This window comes from Leucoraja erinacea, chromosome 4, assembly GCF_028641065.1.
Source record: "Leucoraja erinacea ecotype New England chromosome 4, Leri_hhj_1, whole genome shotgun sequence".
NCBI classification, from domain to species: domain Eukaryota; kingdom Metazoa; phylum Chordata; class Chondrichthyes; order Rajiformes; family Rajidae; genus Leucoraja; species Leucoraja erinaceus.
Window position 1 is genome coordinate 2894299 of NC_073380.1, and position 18449 is coordinate 2912747.

At 54.2% G+C, this 18449-nt stretch overlaps 1 protein-coding gene across 1 annotated transcript in view; it reads left to right on the plus strand.

Annotated features, from left to right (window-relative positions):
• Positions 1 to 4211: 4211 nt before the first annotated feature.
• LOC129696093 (dynein regulatory complex protein 11-like) overlaps positions 4212 to 18449 on the plus strand; it is a 34901-nt gene continuing 20663 nt past the window's right edge. The window contains exons 1-6 of the mRNA XM_055633546.1: positions 4212 to 4313; positions 4508 to 4826; positions 8488 to 8598; positions 12724 to 12912; positions 13834 to 13905; positions 17320 to 17525. Coding sequence (XP_055489521.1) covers positions 4303 to 4313; positions 4508 to 4826; positions 8488 to 8598; positions 12724 to 12912; positions 13834 to 13905; positions 17320 to 17525 — 908 coding nt within the window. The 5' untranslated portion in view covers positions 4212 to 4302. The remainder of the gene's footprint in view (positions 4314 to 4507; positions 4827 to 8487; positions 8599 to 12723; positions 12913 to 13833; positions 13906 to 17319; positions 17526 to 18449) is intronic.

Here is an 18449-nt window from a genome sequence, read left to right on the forward strand (position 1 = left end):
TATCAGGGTCCCTGGACAGAGTCGGGGGAGGAGGTATAGGGACAGGTGTTGCATCTTCTGCAGTTGCAGTGGAAGGTACCAGGGGAGGGGGTGGTTTGGGTGGGATGGGATGAGTTAACCAGCGAGTTGTGGAGGGAACGGTCTCTGCGGAAGACGGAAAGAGGTGGAGATGGGAAAATGTGGCTAGTGGTGGGATCCCGTTGGAGGCGGCAGGAATGTTGGAGGATGCGACTGATGGTGTGGGTTCACATTGCAGGTGATGGAAATTAGGTAATTCAGTCAGGTTGATAGGAGCACCAGGTGGAGAGGTGACCACTATGTAGACAGGTGATCGCCAGGTGGATAGGTGATCGCCAGGTGGATAGGTGATCACCAGGTGGATAGGTGATCACCAGGTGAGGCAGCAGGTAGTGCTGGTACGTGGCTCCCTCTAAAACACATCCACGGTTTGGATATAATTCTGGCCATGCCCTCCCAGTGTAATAACAGCAGTGGCCGGGGCAGTGGTGTTTCCACCTCCTCTGATGTACCCGGGGTAGGACGAGCGATGATCAGAGCTGGGAACAAGGGTGGGGGACGGATGGACGGGGTTGGGGGGAGAGGTTGGGGCAGCGGCTGCTGGGAACCAAGAGGAGAAATCTCCGAAGCGGTGGAGGGCGCCGAGCCCAGCGTCTGGGGCATCGCTCCGCGGGTCCCGGTAACCGGGGAGTGGGGGCTTCGGTGCACGGTCTGTTCAGGCGCGCCGAGCAGCAACGGGAGGCGCTGGGTCAATCTGTGGGAGTGGGAACGGCCAGGGGACAAGAGTTCATTTATCCCGCTTTCCCACCCACTCCCTGCACACTAGGGGCAATTTACAGAGACCAATTAACCTACAGACCTGCACGTTTTTGGGGCAGTGTGAGGGAAGCGGAGAACCCGGAGAAAACCCACGCGGTCACAGGGATAACGTACAGACAGTACCCGTAGACAGGATCGAACCCGGGTTTCTGGCACTGTGTGGCAACAACTTCCACCACTGCCCCCACCGTGCCGGCTGCAAGGGTTGAGTTGCTCAACGTTTTGTGCTTCTCTCTGGCGAGGGAGGGGAGGGAGAGGAAGGGAGCGAGGAAGTAGGGAAAGGGGGGGAGGGGAGGGGGAAAGAGGGGTGAGAGTGCGGGGGTGGGTGAGAGGAATTTGGGGGGGAGGGTGAGGGGAGTTTGAACTTTTAAGTTTTAATTGATGGAAGCGTTTCATAAAAATGTTTGGGAAGAACATGTGGCGTCACAGGTGATGGCTTTCGGCACCTTGTCCATCATCAGTCGGAGTATTGAATACAGTGTGGAGAAGGGTCTCCACCTGAAACGTCGACCATTCCTTCAATCCAGAGATGCTGCATGGCCCGCTGTTAGCATTTTGTGTCCATATTGAGTATAGAAGTTGGGATGTTAGGTTACAGTTGTACAAGACATTGGTGGGGCCAAGTGTGTTCAGTTTTTAGGAAAGGTTGTCAAGCTGAAGAGGGTGCAGAGAAGATTTATGAGGATGTTGCCAGGACATGAGTGCGTGAATTATAGGGAGAAGTTGAGCAGGCTGGGACTGTATTCCTTGGAGGGCAGGAGGGTGAGGAGTGATCTTATAGCGGTGTACAACATCATGTGAGGCATAGATCGGATAGACACTCATAATCTTTTATCCAGAAGATGGGAATTGAGAACCAGAGGACATACGTTTGTGTGAGAGGGAGGGGGAGGGGGAGTGTGGGGAGTGTGGGGTGGGGGGGTGGGGGGGGTTAATAGGACCGGAGCAGTAACTTTGTCACACAAAGCGTAGTATGTGTAAGAAACAAGTTGCCGGAGGAGTTAGTTGAGGCAGGTACTTTGGGAAAAATTTAGACTGGGTACATGGATAGGACAGGTTTAGAAGGATATGGGCCAAATGCAGGCAGGTGGGACGAGGGTAGATGGGGCGTGTTGGCCCGAAGGGTCTGGTTTCACGCTAGATGACTTTATAACAGGGTCACTCAACACGGAACTCGTCCATGCCGACCAAGTGCAGTACGTGCAGTGCTGAGGAGCTGGTGCAGGAGGGAGGGTGCAGACAGGTACAGGATCATTGAACTGTCCCAGGGCAGGTGGGACATGAACAAGGGGGATGGGTTACACCTGAACTGGACGGGCACCAACATCCTCACCTGTCTATCTCACCCGCGTTTCAGTGGGAGAGCAATTTGGGGATGGTGATCACAACTCCACACGTTTTACGCTAATTACCAATAAGGGATAAGTCTGGACAATACTAAGTTACAGTGCCATTAAACTGTGCAAACGTGCTTTCTCATCGTATTTGCTGCAGAAAGTGGAACCCACACTGTCGGGCCTCACCCTCTGATATCCAGAATTATATAGGATATCTTAACACAAGTTCTCCCAGGCCCAGTAACATGGGAGTATGGGACAATGACGTATTGTTAACATTACTTCAGCAGGGGGCTCCAGCTGCATCCTTATCTTAAGCCGGCTCTCAAAAGGTAATAATCCTCATGGCACTGGCCTCAGTGCAACGGGTCCAGTCACGACATAAATTACGACTGGACAGGGTGGTTACATCTGCTAATAACATAATATATTATGTTTTAATTAATAAACCAGAGCTAACCAGACGTGAGGTACAAACAGTTTCATGGAAAACCCGATGGACCTTTGGGAATGTGTGGTCACACATTCACAACAATACGTCTAGATCACTTAGAGCCTCAAAGGCTCCAAACGAAACAATGTTTTGTGAAAAAAAAAATGTATATATATATATATAAGCTTCATAAGAAGTTTAGTTCTACCATCTTCAGGTGGTAAAACGGGGTTTTGGCGAATGCAGGAGTTAATACTGATATTTTCAACAGCACTCCACTGGGGCTGCTACCACATCAGCTCAAAGGATTATGTACTTTTCCATTGGACCACATCCTAGCAGCTGCAGATGGTCAAATGGTCAAACAAACATACTTTACCAACTTTAAATACAACCTGTTGCCAAATCGGGGAGATTTGCCAACTCCATTTTTGACTGTTAATAGTTTCCTCTGGATGAAAGGAGTCACTATTATTTTAATTGGATGATTAAGCATCAGCATAAACCAAGTCATGTCTGAATGCATGAATCTTTTTTCACTCATTCATGGTCACTTCATGCAGTGTGTAACGCATGGATTTGTTTCCGGCATGAAATCACAGAGCTTTGAAATCTTCACGTAGTCACTCACGTGACTCCGAAGTAAAATAGTAAGATTAAACGAGAATTTACCAGTTTGAAGTTTGATCTTGATTTTATGAGCAGTTACGATGAGCGATTACGTGCCCACTGCTCCCACCCTCATATTATCAAGGTCATATGGTAGTTTCAGTTCTCAAAATCTTACTATGTTCAGGTCAACTACTTGTTTCTGTGATTCCACACCGCTGCTTTGAAGTATGACGTGCCAAGTGGGATGACGGCCTTCTTCATGTAATCGCTCATCGTAACTCCTCATAATATCAAGATCAAACTTCAAACTGGTAAGTTCTTGTTTAATCTTACTATTCTACCTGAACCTTTGAGACAGTGAGTTCCCTGCAGGGAGATCCCATTGTCTAGTTTCCTGGGTAACTGGTAAACAGAACCTAGAGAGAGGGGGGGGGGGGGGGGAGAGAGAGAGAGAGAGAGAGAGAGAGAGAGCAGAGAGAGAGAGAGGAAGAAGAGACAGAGGGAGGAGAGGGAGGCACATTTTGAGAAGAGGAAGGGCAGAAAGATACGGGAGAGAGATAGGGGAGCGAGAGAGAGAGAGAGAGAGAGAGAAAGGGGAGAGACAGATGGGGCAGAGAGAATAGGGGTGAGAGATGGAGGTGGAGAGAAAGGGGGAGAGAATAAAGGGGAGATAGAGGAGGGGAGAGAGACCAGGAGAGTGATAAAGGGGGAGAGAGAAAGCACAGGGAAAGATCGGGAAGAAGAAACGGTGAGGGGAGAGAAAGGGGGAGAGAAAGGGAGAGAGAGAAAGAGACAGACGGAGAGAGAAAGAGAGTGAAGCAAGGGCAAGAGGGAGTTAGAGTAGGAGGCAGAGGTAGTGGTGTGGGAGTGAGTGCTGAGGAAGAGAGCTGCAGTGGTTCAGGGGTGACTGGGCAGCTGAGGTAGAGTGGGTGTGCTCCAGGTGTGGGAGACAGAGGGAGGGGGCATGGAGGAGAGGGGGCAGAGTGTGTGTCTGGAGAGCGGGTGATAGCATGCGGGTGGTGAGTGCGTGTTAGGGCAAGAGTCACTGTCACTGACCACAGGGATCAGGGTGAGACTACAACCATGGCCCACAGGTGAGGCAGCTGGCGTGTCAGGGCCTGACCCTTGACCCCCGACCCCCATCCCTGGGGGGACTCCAGTTCATGGGGTGGTACTGAGGCAGCGCCGCACTGTGTGAGGGACGGAACTGAGGGAGGGGGGGGTTACAGGGGGAGGTGGGGAGGGGCTGCCCAGATGTTCTGACCCCTGACCTCTGACCCCTCCCCAGCACGGCCAAGCAGCTGTGGCGGGCGGCCCAGAGCGGGCTGGACGAGGTGCTGCAGGGAGAGGCGGCCACACAGGAGACAGAGGATGCGGCGGAGCTGCTCCGGATGCGGGATGCGCTGTTCCTGAAGTACGTGCGCATCGTGCAGGCACTGCAGGAGGCCCAGGACCAGTTGGTGCAGCCACAGAAGCGGCGGCTGGTGGAGAGGCTGCTGCCAGCGCTGATGGGCAGGGTGCTGGAGCTGCGGCGAATGCAGGTTGAGAACGGCATGAGTGAGTTCCGATTCATGGACCACGTCATGCAGGACCTCAAGCTCACACCCGTGAGTGTGCAAAGCTAGTGTGTCGATCAGTGTGCAAGGGGATAGTGTGTCAGTGGGTGTGCAAGGGTGTGGTTTCTGTGCTGAGGCAGGGGCTGCTATGCCTGTGAGTGCAAGGCAAGAGCTATTGTGTCAATGAGTGTGCAAGTGGGTAGTGCCAGTGATTGCATCTGCATGTGTTGGTGAATGTGCCTATAAGTGTGCGATGGGGGGCTAGTGTGCCAGTGAGTGTGTGAGGCTGGGGAAAGTGTCAATGCACGGATCAGAGAGCATGTCCGTGAGTGTGTAATGAGGGACGAGTGTGTATCAAAGGTCAAAGGTATTTTATTGGTCACATTCACATACACCTAGGTGTAGTGAAGTGAAATGCTTCTTGCCATTTTGCAGCACATAAAGAAGGAATACAGACATAACATTAATAAGAGTTTTAAACATAAAGAACATCCCCCCACAATGCCTCCCACCATGAGGGAAGGCACACAGTCCAGTCCCCAACCCCAGTTCACCCATAGTCGGGCCCATTGAGCCCTCCACGGTTGCCTCTACGGAGGCCCGATGTTCCTGGCCATTCTCGCCTGGTGGTCGTGCTCCGGCATTGGGAGAGTCCTCCCAGTGGCCTGGGAACCCTGCAACGGCCACTTCCGTACTGGAGGCCGCGGCTTCCGAAGCCGACAAGGCCGCGCCGGTTGGAGCTCCACAACTGGCAATCTCGTCACGAAATCCCAGGCTCCCGGTGTAAAGTTCAACGCTGCTGCCCGCAGCTGGTCGCTCCACAGTCCCGCAGCTCAGCGATGTTGTTCCCGGCGGTCTCAGCTCACCGGAGCTACAGCGTGGCGACCCAGGCAAGGCATGTGCCGCCGCCGAAGCCGTGGTTCTGGGCGGTCCCTGACAGGAAACGCCGCTCCAGGCCCGCTGGTAGGCCGCGAGGACGGGTCGAAGCTGCAGCCGGAGAAAAGCTGCCTCTCCAACCAGGTAGGGACCCTGAAAGGTAGTTTCCCCCTTCCCCCCCCACACACACAAAAAAGTCTAGACCTCCAAACAAAACACTTAACTAACTAAACTAAAAATAAAAAGATGAAAAGACAGACAGCTGCTGGCTGGGCAGCCGTGCACAGGACAGCGCCCCTCATGTGTATGTGTGTTGCTGAGTGTGCAAGGAGGGGTGATTCGGTGAGTGTGCAAAACAAGTTTAATGTGTCAGTGAGTGTGCAAGGGGTCTAGTGTGACAGTGAGCGTGTACGAAGGGGCTAGTGTGTCAGTGAGCATGTCGGTGAGGGAGCGAGGAGGGGCTAGTGTGACAATGAGTGTGCAAGACTGTTGCCAGTGTGTCCGTCAACGAGTGTGTGAGGCATGGGCAAGTGTGTCAGTGAGTGAGTGTGCAAGGCAGGGCATGAGGGCCAGGGACAGGGGCTGGTGTTTCAGTGAGAGTGACCATGTCATTCATTGTGTCATTAAGTGAATGTATCAGAGATTGTTCACAAGTTATAGGAGTAGGATTAGGCCATTCGGCCCACTGCGCCATTCAATACTACCTCCTAATCCCATTTTCCTGCCTTCTCCCCATAACCCTTGACACCCGTTCTAATCAAGAATTTGTCTATCCCTTAAAAATATCCACTGATTAAAGAAGTTCCACCTCACCTCCTTTCTAAAAGAGCGCCCTTTAATTCTGAGGCTGTGACCTCTGGTCCTAGACTCTGCCACCAGTAGAACCATCCTGTCCACATCCACTCTATCCATGTCTTTAATTATTCTGCAAGTTTCAATGAGGTCCCCCCTCAAACTTCTGAACCGCAGCGAGTAGAGTCCCAGTGCTGACAAACGCTCTCGTTTCAGTGTGTTCAGTGTGTGTGTGTGTATGTGTGTGTGTGTGTGTTCAGAGGTGTCAGTGACCATCAGTGTATCATTGAGTGTGCCAGTGGGTGTGTCAGTGAGTGTGTAACAGTGGATGAGTGTGCGAGGCAATGCACGAACGAGAGAGAGGAAGGGATGTGGAGGGGAAAGGGGGAGGGAGAGGGATTGGGGAGGGGAGAGGGAGAGAGGGATTGAGGAGGGGAGGGGGAGAGAGGGTAGGGGAGAGGGAGAGGGCTTGGGGAGGGGAGAGAGGGAGGGAAGCGGGTAAAGATTGCCCGGGGTCGCTACCTGTGGGGACCGTCTCTGCCCCCGTCCCCATCCGTCCCTCTCCCCCTCTCCCCCCTGCCTCCTATCCGGGGATCCGTCCCGCTGCATCTGCCGGTGTCGGCGCTGGGACTGGAAGGGTTCATACACGAGGCTGCAGTGAGCGAGTGATCCACCGGGAGGGAGCAGAGCTCCACTGTAACAGCGGCGCCGCCGGAGAGCGGGGGATGCGATGAGCAGTTTACGGTGAGAGATGGGGAACGTGTAACGGAGATGTGCGGGGCCAAGTGTTTTACACCCAGAGTGGTGGCGGCTGGTAGACGCTGCAGGGGAGGTGGTGGTGGTGGTGGTGGAGGTTTAGGCAGATACGATTATGGGGTTTAAGAGGCTTTTAGATCGACACATGCAGGGAATGAACAGAGAACATCACAGCACAAAGTCCGTGCCCAACATGAAGCCGGGACCAACTCTTACCAACCTGTACATGAGCCATATCCCTCCATTTCCAAAATCCTCTTAAACTCCACTATCGTATTGCCTCCACCACCACCCCTGGCAGTGGCTTCCAGGTTCCCATCACCCTCGTGTAAAAATATCCCACACATCTCCTTTGAACTTTGCCCCTCTCACAAAGCTATGCCCTCTCGTCTTTGATATTTCCATCCTGGGGAAAAAAGATTCCGACTGTCTACCCTGTCCATGCCCTCTCATCATTTTATAAACTTCTATCAGGCTACCAAGTCTGTGTTCAAGAAGGAACTGCAGATGCTGGAAGATCGAAGGTACACAAAATTGCTGGAGAAACTCAGCGGGTGCAGCAGCATCTGTGGAGCGAAGAAATAGGCGACGTTTCGGGCCGAAACCCTTCTTCAGACCAAGTCTGTGCCACCTCTCCCTCCCCTCTCTCTCTCTCTCTCTCTCTCTCTCTCTCTCTCCTCACGCCATCCACTCTTTCTCTCTTCCTCTATCTCAATCTTTCTCTCCCCCCTCCCCCCTCCCCTCTATCGGTTTGTACTCGCTAGAATTTAGAAGATTGAGGGGGGATCTTATAGAAACTTACAAAATTCTTAAGGGGTTGGACAGGCTAGATGCAGGAAGATTGTTCCCGATGTTGGGGAGTCCAGAACAAGGGGTCACAGCTTTAAGGATAAGGGGGAAATCTTTTAGGACCGAGTTGAGGAAAACATTTTTCACACAGAGAGTGATGAACCGCTGGAAATCTCTGCCACAGAAGATGGTTGAGGCCAGATCATTGACGACATTTAAAAGGGAGTTAGATGTGGCCCTTGTGGCTAAGGGGATCAGGGGGTATGGAGAGAAGGCAGGTACAGGATACTGAGTTGGATGATCAGCCATGATCATATTGAATGGTGGTGCAGGCTCGAAGGGCTGAATGGCCTACTCCTGCACCTAATTTCTATGTTTCTATCTCCCCTCCCTTCTACCCCACCCCTCCTCCCTCTCCCTTCCCGCTTGGCTCCCTCTCAACCCCTGACCCCCCGCCCCCCTCTTCCCACGCCTCCTCTCCCTCCTCTCTCTGTTCCAGAGCAACGTTGAGATTCCGATTCCCAAGTACTTTACCCGGGAAGCGGAGAGGGTCCATGAGGAACGGAAGGTTTATTTGGGGAAACTGCTTCAGGAAGACGAATTATTGAAGGTGAGTGTGTGTGTGTGGAGTCTGGGACCCCCGTCCCGTCGCTGCCCCCCCCCCCCCCCCCCCCCCCCCCGTGTTCCCCAATGTTGTCGTCCATCCACCGACCCGAAACGTACATCACCGACTGACCTCTGTGACAGATATGGAGGGTCGCAGCCACGGACACAGACTGACCGACGAAGGCCAACGTGCCAAAAGTTGGCCTCGCCACCTTATCTACCTGTGACGCCACCTTCAAGCCACTACATACCTGCATCCCTAGGTCCCTCTGCTCTACATCATCTACCATTCACTGTGTAGGTCCTGTCCACGTTAGACATCCCAAAATTAAACACCTCGCACTTCTCTGTCTTAAATTCCATCAACCATTCTTCAGCCCACCTGGCCAGCCAATCAAGACCCTGCTGCAATATTTGACAGCCATCTTCACTCTCTACAATACCAACCACCTTTTGTATCATCTGCAAACTTGCTAATCATACCTTGTGCATTCTCATCCAAATCATTGATATAGATGGCAAACAGTAATGGGTCCCAGCACTGAACCCCGAGGCACACCACTAGTCACAGGCCTCAGTGGTGGAGTAACTCAGCGGGTCAGGCAGCATCCCTGGAGAACATGGATGGGTGACGTTTCGGGTCAGGACCCTTCTTCTGAAGAAGGATCCCAACCTGAAACGTCACCTATTCCTTTTCCCCAGAGATGCTGCCTGACCCGCTGAGTTATTCCAGCACTTTGTGTCCTTTTGTGTAAACCAATATCTGCAGTTCCTTGTTTCCACTAGTTCAGGCATCCAGTCTGAAAACCACCCTTCCACCACCCCCCTCTGCTTCCTTGCATGAAGCCAGTGATGCTTATTGTGGTCTTGTAATGAACATTATAGCTGGATGACATGTTCTTTGGTATCCTTTATTGGGCAATGTGACCTGTAATGGATCTAGCGGCCTGCGACTGGTGCTTGCTGTAATGGGCCCCATGACCTGTAATGGACACGATGGTCCTGCACTATAACAGTGTAATGGACACGATGTCCATCATGCAATGGATACAATGGTCCTGCACTACACTGGGGACTGCAACAGGTATACTGGACTGTAATACGTGTACTGAAATGTAATGACTGTAACATTGGAGAACACAGGGGCGGGGGATATCAGAGTGAGGTGGGGCAGGGGTCCCAGTGATGGAACGGAGGTGCTATAATGGTGCAATAGACTGTAACAGTGTAACTGGCGGACTGTACTGGGCTGTAACAGATTGCTGGGGGGCAGTGTTAGCTGTGAGGAGGATGCTAGGAGGCTGCAAGGTGACTTGGATAGGCTGGGTGAGTGGGCAAATGCATGGCAGATGCAGTATAATGTGGATACATGTGAGGTTATCCATTTTGGTGGCAAAAACAGGAAAGTAGACTATTATCTGAATGGTGGCCAATTAGGAAAGGGGGAGATGCAACGAGACCTGGGTGTCATGGAACACCAGTCATTGAAAGTAGGCATGCAGGTGCAGCAGGCAGTGAAGAAAGCGAATGGTATGTTAGCATTCATAGCAAAATGATTTGAGTATAGGAGCAGGGAGGTTCTACTGCAGTTGTACAGGGTCTTGGTGAGACCACACTTGGAGTATTGCGTACAGTTTTGGTCTCCTAATTTGAGGAAAGACATTCTTGCCATAGAGGGAGTACAGAGAAGGTTCACCAGACTGATTCCTGGCATGTCAGGACTTTCATATGAAGAAAGACTGGATAGACTCGGTTTGTACTCGCTAGAATTTAGAAGATTGAGGGGGGATCATATAGAAACTTACAACATTCTTAAGGGGTTGGACAGGCTAGATGCAGGAAGATTGTTTCCGATGATGGGGAAGTCCAGAACAAGGGGTCACAGTTTGAGGATAAGGGGGAAATCTTTTAGGACTGAGATGAGAAAAACATTTTTCACACAGAGAGTGGTGAATCTCTGGAACTCTCTGCCACAGAAGGTAGTTGAGGCCAGTTCATTGGCTATATTTAAGAGGGAGTTAGATGTGGCCCTTGTGGCTAAAGGGATCAAGGGGTATGGAGAGAAGGCAGGTACAGGATACTGAGTTGGATGATCAGCCATGATCATATTGAATGGCGGTGCAGGCTCGAAGGGCCGAATGGCCTACAATGTTTCTATGTTTCTATTGTAATGGATTGCAGCAGATGTGACATATGTAGCTGATTGGTATGGTGTGTAACAGACCATGTTGGACTGTAATGGACTGTAGCAGCCAGTACCGGGTTGTAATGGATTTACTGGGATGTACGATGCTGTGATAGTCTGTACGGGATTGCAACGGTCAGTACCGCACTGCAACAAACTGTAACAAGCCTTAATAACCGCTACCGGACTGTTCCAGTCTGTGACAAACTTTAACGGCCAGTATCAGACCGCAATGAGCTGTAACGGCCAGGCTGTTCCGGTCTGTAATGGTCTGTAACAAACGGTACCGGACTGCAATGGCCGGTAACGGTCAGTGCGGGTCTGTAGCAGTGTGTAACGGTGTATTGCGGGCAGTGTGTAATGATGTGTTGTGGGGCAGTGTGTAACGATGTGTAACGGTGTGTTGTGGGGCAGTGTGTAATGGTGTGTTGTGGGACGGTGTGTGTGTGTTGTGGGGCAGTGTGTAACGGTGTGTTGTGGGGCAGTGTGTAATGGTGCGTTGCGGGGCGGTGTGTAACGATGTGTTGTGGGGCAGTGTGTAACGATGTGTAATGGTGTGTTGTGGGGCAGTGTGTAACGGTGTGTTGTGGGACGGTGTGTAACGGTGTATTACGGGCAGTGTGTAACGGTGTGTTGTGGGGCAGTGTGAAATGGTGTGTAATGGTCAGTGTGTAAATGGTGTGTTGTGGGCAGTGTGTAACGGTCCGTGTGTTGCGGGGCAGTGTGTAACGATGAGTTGTGGGGCGGTGTGTAACAGTGTGTTGCGGGCGGTGTGTAACGGTGTGTGTGTGGGGGGGTGTGTAACGGTGTGTTGTGGGGCGGTGTGTAACGGTGTGTTGCGGGGCGGTGTGTAATGGTGTGTAACGGTGTGTTGTGGGGCGTGTGTACGGTGTGTAATGGTGTGTTGTGGAGCGGTGTATAACGGTGTGTAATGGTGTGTTGCGGGGCGGTGTGTAACGGTGTGTAACGGTGTGTTGTGGGCGTGTGTGTAACGGTGTGTTTGCGGGGTGTGTGGTGGTAACGATGTGTAACGGTGTGTTGCGGTGTGTTGTGTGGGCGGTGTGGTGTGTAATGGTGTGTTGTGGGGCAGTGTGTAACGGTGTGGAGGTGTGCGTAACAGTGTGTAACGGTGTGTGGGGCGTTGTGTAACAGTGTGTAATGGTGTGGGGCAGTGTGTAACGGTGTGGGGCGGTGTGTAACGGTGTGTTGCGGGGCGGTGTGTAACGGTGTGTGTGGGTCGGTGTGTAACGGTGTGGGGCGGTGTGTAATGTGTGTGGGGCGGTGTGTAACGGTATGTAATGTGTGTGTGGGGCGGTGTGTAAGGGTGTGTGGGGGGTGTGTGTGTAACGGTGTGGGGCGGTGTGTAACGGTGTGTAACGGTGTGGGGCGGTGTGTAACGGGTGTGGGGCGGTGTGGGGCGGTGTGTAACGGTGTGTAACGGTGTGGGGCGGCGGTGTGTAACGGTGTGGGGCGGTGTGTAACGGTGTGGGGCGGTGTGTAACGGTGTGTAACGGTGTGGAGCGGTGTGTAACGTGTGGGGCGGTGTGTAACGGTGTGGGGCGTTGTGTAACGGTGTGGGGCGTGTGTAACGGTGTGGGTGTGGTGTATAACGTGTGTGTAACGGTGTGGGGCGGTGTGTAACGGTGTGGGGCGTTGTATAACGGTATGTAACGGTGTGTAACGGTGTGGAGCGGTGCGTAACAGTGTGTAACGGTGTGGGGCGGTGTGTAACGGTGTGGGGCGGTGTGTAACGGTGTGGGGCGGTGTGGAACGGTGTGGGGCGGTGTGTAACGGTGTGGGGCGGTGTGTAACGGTGCGTAGCGGTGTGTAACGGTGTGGGGCGGTGCGTAACGGTGTGGGGCGGTGTGTAACGGTGTGGGGCGGTGTGGGGCGGTGTGTAACGGTGTGGGGCGTTGTGTAACGGTGTGTTGTCGGGCTGTACAGGCAGAGGAGCCGCTACCAACAGCGGAGGAGGCGGTGCGCATCGTCCAGGTGGCGGAGCGGGGCCGCCAGGGCCGACTGAGGGCCAGCATCATGCGCAACATCTGGCGGGAGGAGCAGCGAGAGAGGCGGCGGAAACAACTGCCCCCTGTCACCATGGAGCCCGACACAGCTGCCACCCTCATCCAGAAGGTGCGGAGAGGGGGGAGATGTGGGGTGGGCGATTCGGTTGGGGGGGGGGGGGGGGGTTGGGGGGGAAGGGAAGAAGGGGGGATGGGTAAGGTTGGGAGAGAGTGAGGAGGGGGAAAGAGGAGAGAGGGAGGGGGGAGAGGAGAGAGGGATGCAATGAGAGGTTGGGTAGACAGTAGCAAGAGGGAGGAGGGTGTGAAGGGGAGGGTGGGTGAGGGGGGTTGTGGGTAATTCAGCTCTATCTGCTACTCTTCCTGAGCTCTCTAGCTCACTCCCCCGTCCACTCTCCCTCCCTACCCCCCCCTCTCCCCCACCCCCGCATTGCCCCCCCCTCCCCCCCTATGTCCTCTATCAGCCTCCGTTAAACAACCACCAGCCCCCATCCAGCTGCTCCCCCCCCCTCCCTCATCTACCCTGCCCATTTTCTGCCCCACCCCACCTCCATCTCCCCTTCTCCCTCCCTCTCTCCTCCTTCCTCTCCCCTCTCCTCTCCCCTCTCCCCCTCTCCCTCTCCCCTCTCCCTCTCCCCTCTCCCTACCCCCTCCTCCCCCTCTCCCCAATCCCCCCTCTCTCCCCTCCTCCCTCTCCCCAATCCCCCCCTCTCCCCTCCTCCCTCTCCCCAATCTCCCCCCTCTCCCCCTCTACCCTTTCCCTCTCTCCTCTCTCTCTCCTCCTCCCGCTCCCCTGCTCCCTCTCCCCAATCCCCCCCTCTCCCCTCCTCCCTCTCCCCAATCTCCCCCCTCTCTCCTCCTCCTCTCTCTCTCCTCCCTCTCCCCTCCTGCTCCCTCTCCCCTCCTGCTCCCTCTCCCCAATCCCTTCCTCTCCATCTCTCTACATTCACCTTCTTTTCTGCCCCCCTCTGCTGCCCATCTCCTCCCTCCCCCTACCCTCTCCCCCCGACCTGACCTATGACCTCTCCGGCAGATGTGGCGAGGTCACCACCAGAGGAAGGAGACGCTCCAGGAACGAGCAGAAGAGTTCAAGTTCATCGAAATGGTGAGCACCACTTGTACACGTGTGTGTCAGTGAGTGTCCAATGGTGAGCATGTGTGTGCAAATGGTAAATATTTGTATCCTCTTGTGTGTATGTGTGCGGGTGGTGAGGGTGTGTGTGCGCGTGTGTGTGTGGGTGTGTGCACTTGTGTGGGTGTGTGCGCGCGTGTGTGTGTGCACATGTGTGTGAGTGTGTGTGTGTGTGTGTGCATGTGTGTGTGTGTGTTTGCGTGTGTGCGTGTGTATGCATGTGTGTGTGTGAGTGTGTGTGCGTGCGTGTGTATGCATGTGTGTGTGTGCGTGTGTGTGTGTGTTCGCGTGTGTGCATGTGTGTGCATGTGTGTGTGTGCGTGTGTGTGTGTGCATGTGTGTGTGCATGTGTGTGAGTGTGCGTGTGTGAGTGCGTGTGTGCGTGTGTGCGCATGTGTGTGTGTGTGTGTGTGTGTGTGCGTGCGTGTGTATGCATGTGTGTGTGTGCATGTGTGCGTGTGTGTGGTGAAGTGGGGGGCTATTTAGGGGAGGGGTGGGGCATTTTGGGGGAACATAGGGGAGGGTTGAGGGGCATTTTGGACAGGGTGGGGGAGGGCAGGAGGGAGGGAGAGATTGTGACGGGTGTTGTGGTGGTGGGTGGGTGTTGAGTTGTCTCGTGGTGTTGGAGATATGTTCACCCAGCCATGGGAGTGATACAGGAGGCTCATGGAGTGTCTCCCTTCCTTAGTCGGGGCATTGAGTACAAGAGTCAGGCAGTCACGGTCCACCTCTCTAGGACCATGGTCAGGCCGCATTTGGACTTTTGCGTGTAGTTCTGGTCACCCCCATTACAGGAAGGATGTGGAGAGGGTGCAGGAGGGAGTGGAGGGGGAGAGGGGGTGGGGGGGATAGAGGGGAGGGGTGAGAGTGGGGAGAGAGTGCAGGGGTGTTGGAGATTGGAGGGGGGGTGGAGTTTGGAGGGTGGGAGTGAAAGGGAGAGGGGGAATGGAGGGAAGGAGGGAGAGAGAGAGGTGGGGACAGGAATCCACTTCACTCCCCCCCCCCCCCCCCTCCCCCACCCCCCCCCCCACAGAGTGTCTGGTTTCTGTGCTGGCTCCCCATCTCCATTAGGATGTGTTTAGTTCAGCGTTTTAAATAATTGCGTGTTCCAAATGATATTTAAAATACATTTGGGAGGCAATGAGGCGACAAAGTGCTGAGGTTTCCTCCATGGGCAGGTGGGGGGCAGAATATTACATTCCTCTCCGCAACCACTGACCATCACCCCCTCCCTATCCCCTCTCCCATCCTCTCTCACCCTCACCTCCCTACTTCCCCACCTCTCTACTCTCCCCCCTCCCTCTCTCCCCCCCCCTCTCCTCTCTCTCCTTCCTCTCTCCCCTTCCACTCTCCCCCTCAGTCCCTCTCTCTCCCCTCAGTCCCTCCCTCTCTCCCCCTCACTCCCTCTCCCCCCCTCTCTCACTCTCTCCCTCCCCACTCCCTCTCCTCCCCCCACCCCTTCCCCCCTCGCTCTCTCCCTCCTTCTCCCCCCCTCTCTCTCTCCTCCTCCCGCCCTCCCCCCCCCCCACTGCACCCTCCCCCCTCTTCTTCCCTCCTCCATCTCTCTCCATCCCCCTCCCCCCTCCATCCCTCTCTCTCTCTCTCTCTCTCTCTCTCCCTCTCTCCCGTTCCACAAATTGCATTCGATTAGAAAACATTGTTGTCCCCATTAGCCCGGTCTCCAGGGCAACGCGGCAAAGAGCACATAGACTTCGCTCCCCGCACACCAACATCACACGGAGGCACGGACCAGTCCGCCTGCCCCCCCCCCCCCCCCCCCCCCCGGACACCCCTCCTCCTCTCACCCAGCACCGGTTTAAAGACCAGGACACATGCAACACGGGGAGGGGGTGAGGGAGGAGAGCGATGGGTTGGAGGCAGGGAAGGAAGGAAGAGACGGAGAGAGGGAGGGAGGTGGGAATGAGGGTGGGGGGGAGGCTGGGAGGGGGAAGGGATGGTCCTGGGGAGGGAAAAAAGGTGAAACGAAGGGGGGGGGGGGGGCAGCACGAGAAACTGCATCAGAAAACCGCGTGCATACAATCATACAGCATGCAAACAGGCCCTTCAGCCCAACGCCCACACCGACAAACATGTCCAATCTACACTAGTCTCACCTGCCTGGGCTTGGCCCATTTCCTTCTAACCCTGTCCTGTCCATATACCCGAATAAAATGTTTCTTCGACATTGCGATAGCACCTGCCTCAACTACCTCCTATGGCAGCTCATTGGAGGTGGTCTCGGAGGGGAGGATGCTCCTCAAACTGCGAGAATCTTGGACAATACAGCTCCAATGACACACACTGGTCAACCTGAGGAGCACCTTCAGCAACAGACTGGTTCCACCAAGAAGCAGGACACAACGCCACAGGAGATCCTTCTTCCCTGTGGCTATCAAACTGTACAACTCCTTCCCCCTTCTGTCGTGGGGTAGACAGACTGCCCTCTCTCAACTATTCCACCCAGAGGGTCGCCGATATCTGGAATAAGCTGCCAGAGGGAGACTTGATTATGACATTTAAAATATATTAGGACAGATAATGGATGGGAAGGGTTTGGAGAGATATGGGGCAAATGCTGGCAGATGGGACTCGTTTAGTGTGTCAACTTGGTAGGTTGGGCTAAGATGGGCTGAAGATGGGCTCCGTGCTGTACAGCTCTGAGACTGAATCTGCTCTTGGCAGCTTGGACATTGATCCTTATCCTGGATGCTGTCTGTGTAGAGTTTGCATGCTACCCCTCCCCCCCCTGGGGGCTCTGGCTTCCTTGTGGTCAGCAGGGTGCGTTGATCACTGCAGGGGAGAGGGGGCGGGGGAGGGGGCAGTGACGGAGGTGGGGGTCACTCCCTGAGGGGGTTTACGGACACGAGGGGCCGAATGGCCTCCGATTCGCGATAGCAGAAGAGGATAACGGCAGGTCCAAGGTCGACTATAGTCTGTATGGTTTGGGGATGGGTGGGTCAGGGAGAAGGGTGGGGTGGGATTGGGGGGGGGGGGGGCAGGGGGTGTGGTATTGGGAGGGGCAGAGGGTGAAGAGTCGCTTGGGGCAGGTGGCATGTTGGAGGAGCAGGGCTGGAGTATTTGGGGGAAGGGTTGGCATATTTTGGCCAGCGTTGGGATATGGGGGGGGGGGGGGGGGGGCAAGGCTGGGATATTTGCGGGAGCTACAGTGAGGTATTTGTGGACAGGAGTGGGGTATATGGGGGGGTGGGGTATTTGGGGTGTGGGGGGTGGTGTACGTGGGAGAATGGGGTGAGTTAGTTAGGGGGAAGGGCTTGGGTATTGGGAGCAATGGGGGCCCAAGCTGGGGTATGTGCGGGGAAGGCGTGGTTATTTGGGTCTATTTTGGCCAAGGCCTGGTACAGTGACCACCCGTGCTGTGTTACATAGGTTCCGGCTGTGGACATGGACAAGCCTGCCGCTGCAGTGCTGCTCGCAGAGGAAGCGCAGGAACGCATGCATGCGTTGCAGGAACAGCGATGGGCCGAATACTTGCAGGACCAGCCGCGCATCAGGCAGCTGGTGATACAGACGGAGGGGCCCGACTTGAAGGAGAACTTGAAGGAGGAGATCCACAAGTGGTTCATTGAGTGCTAGTAAGTGGGAGCATGGTGGAGATGGCTCTGTCTGGTCTAACTGGTGCTAGTGAGTGGGAGTGGGGAGCACAGCAGTAATAGCAATCATCGCTCAGTCCAGTCACACTAATGCGAGTGAGAGGGGAGCACAGCGGTGATAGTGATCATATCTCAGTCTGGATGGTGCTCGCGTTAGTGGCAATGGGGAACGTGGTCCAAGTGGGGAGCATGGCGGGAACAGTGAGAGAGTGACAGTGGGGAGTGTGGAGTAACTGGAGAGCGTGGTGGAAGGGGTTGGTGCTGCATATCCGTAAGTGGTTCATCAAGTGCTAGCAAGTGCACTGGGGAGCGCGGCAGGAACAGTGATCGCCACCCACGTTAAGGATGCCTAAGTAAGTAAGTATATTTATTGGCCAGGTATTCACATACAAGGAATTTGCCTTGGTGCTCCGCCCACAAGTAACAACATGACATACAGTGACAGTTACGAATGACTCAGAAAACACTAAACATTAATAATAATAAAACATTAATGATAAAACACCATTGATCAAGCATGTGAACCAACAAAATACCAGATCAAAGGGAGGCTACTGATTTTTGGCTGTTGAGTAGAGCAACTACTCGTGGACAAAAACTGTTTTTATGTCTGGCTGTGGCAGCTTTGACAGTCCGGAGTCGTCTTCCAGAGGGAAGAGAAATGAAGTAGAGAGAATCGAGGGAACTAGGCCAGTGAGTCCCATGCCAGTGGTTGGAAAACTATTGGACAGGATTCTTCGAGATTGGATTGCATGCATTGCAGAATCAGGGATTCTGCTGAATCCTGTTGGTTAGTTAGCGACAGTAGCGACATAACAAGAGGAGTCGAGTATAGGAGCAAAGAGGTCCTTCTGCAGTTGTACAGGGCCCTAGCGAGACCACACATGGAGTATTGTGTGCAGTTTT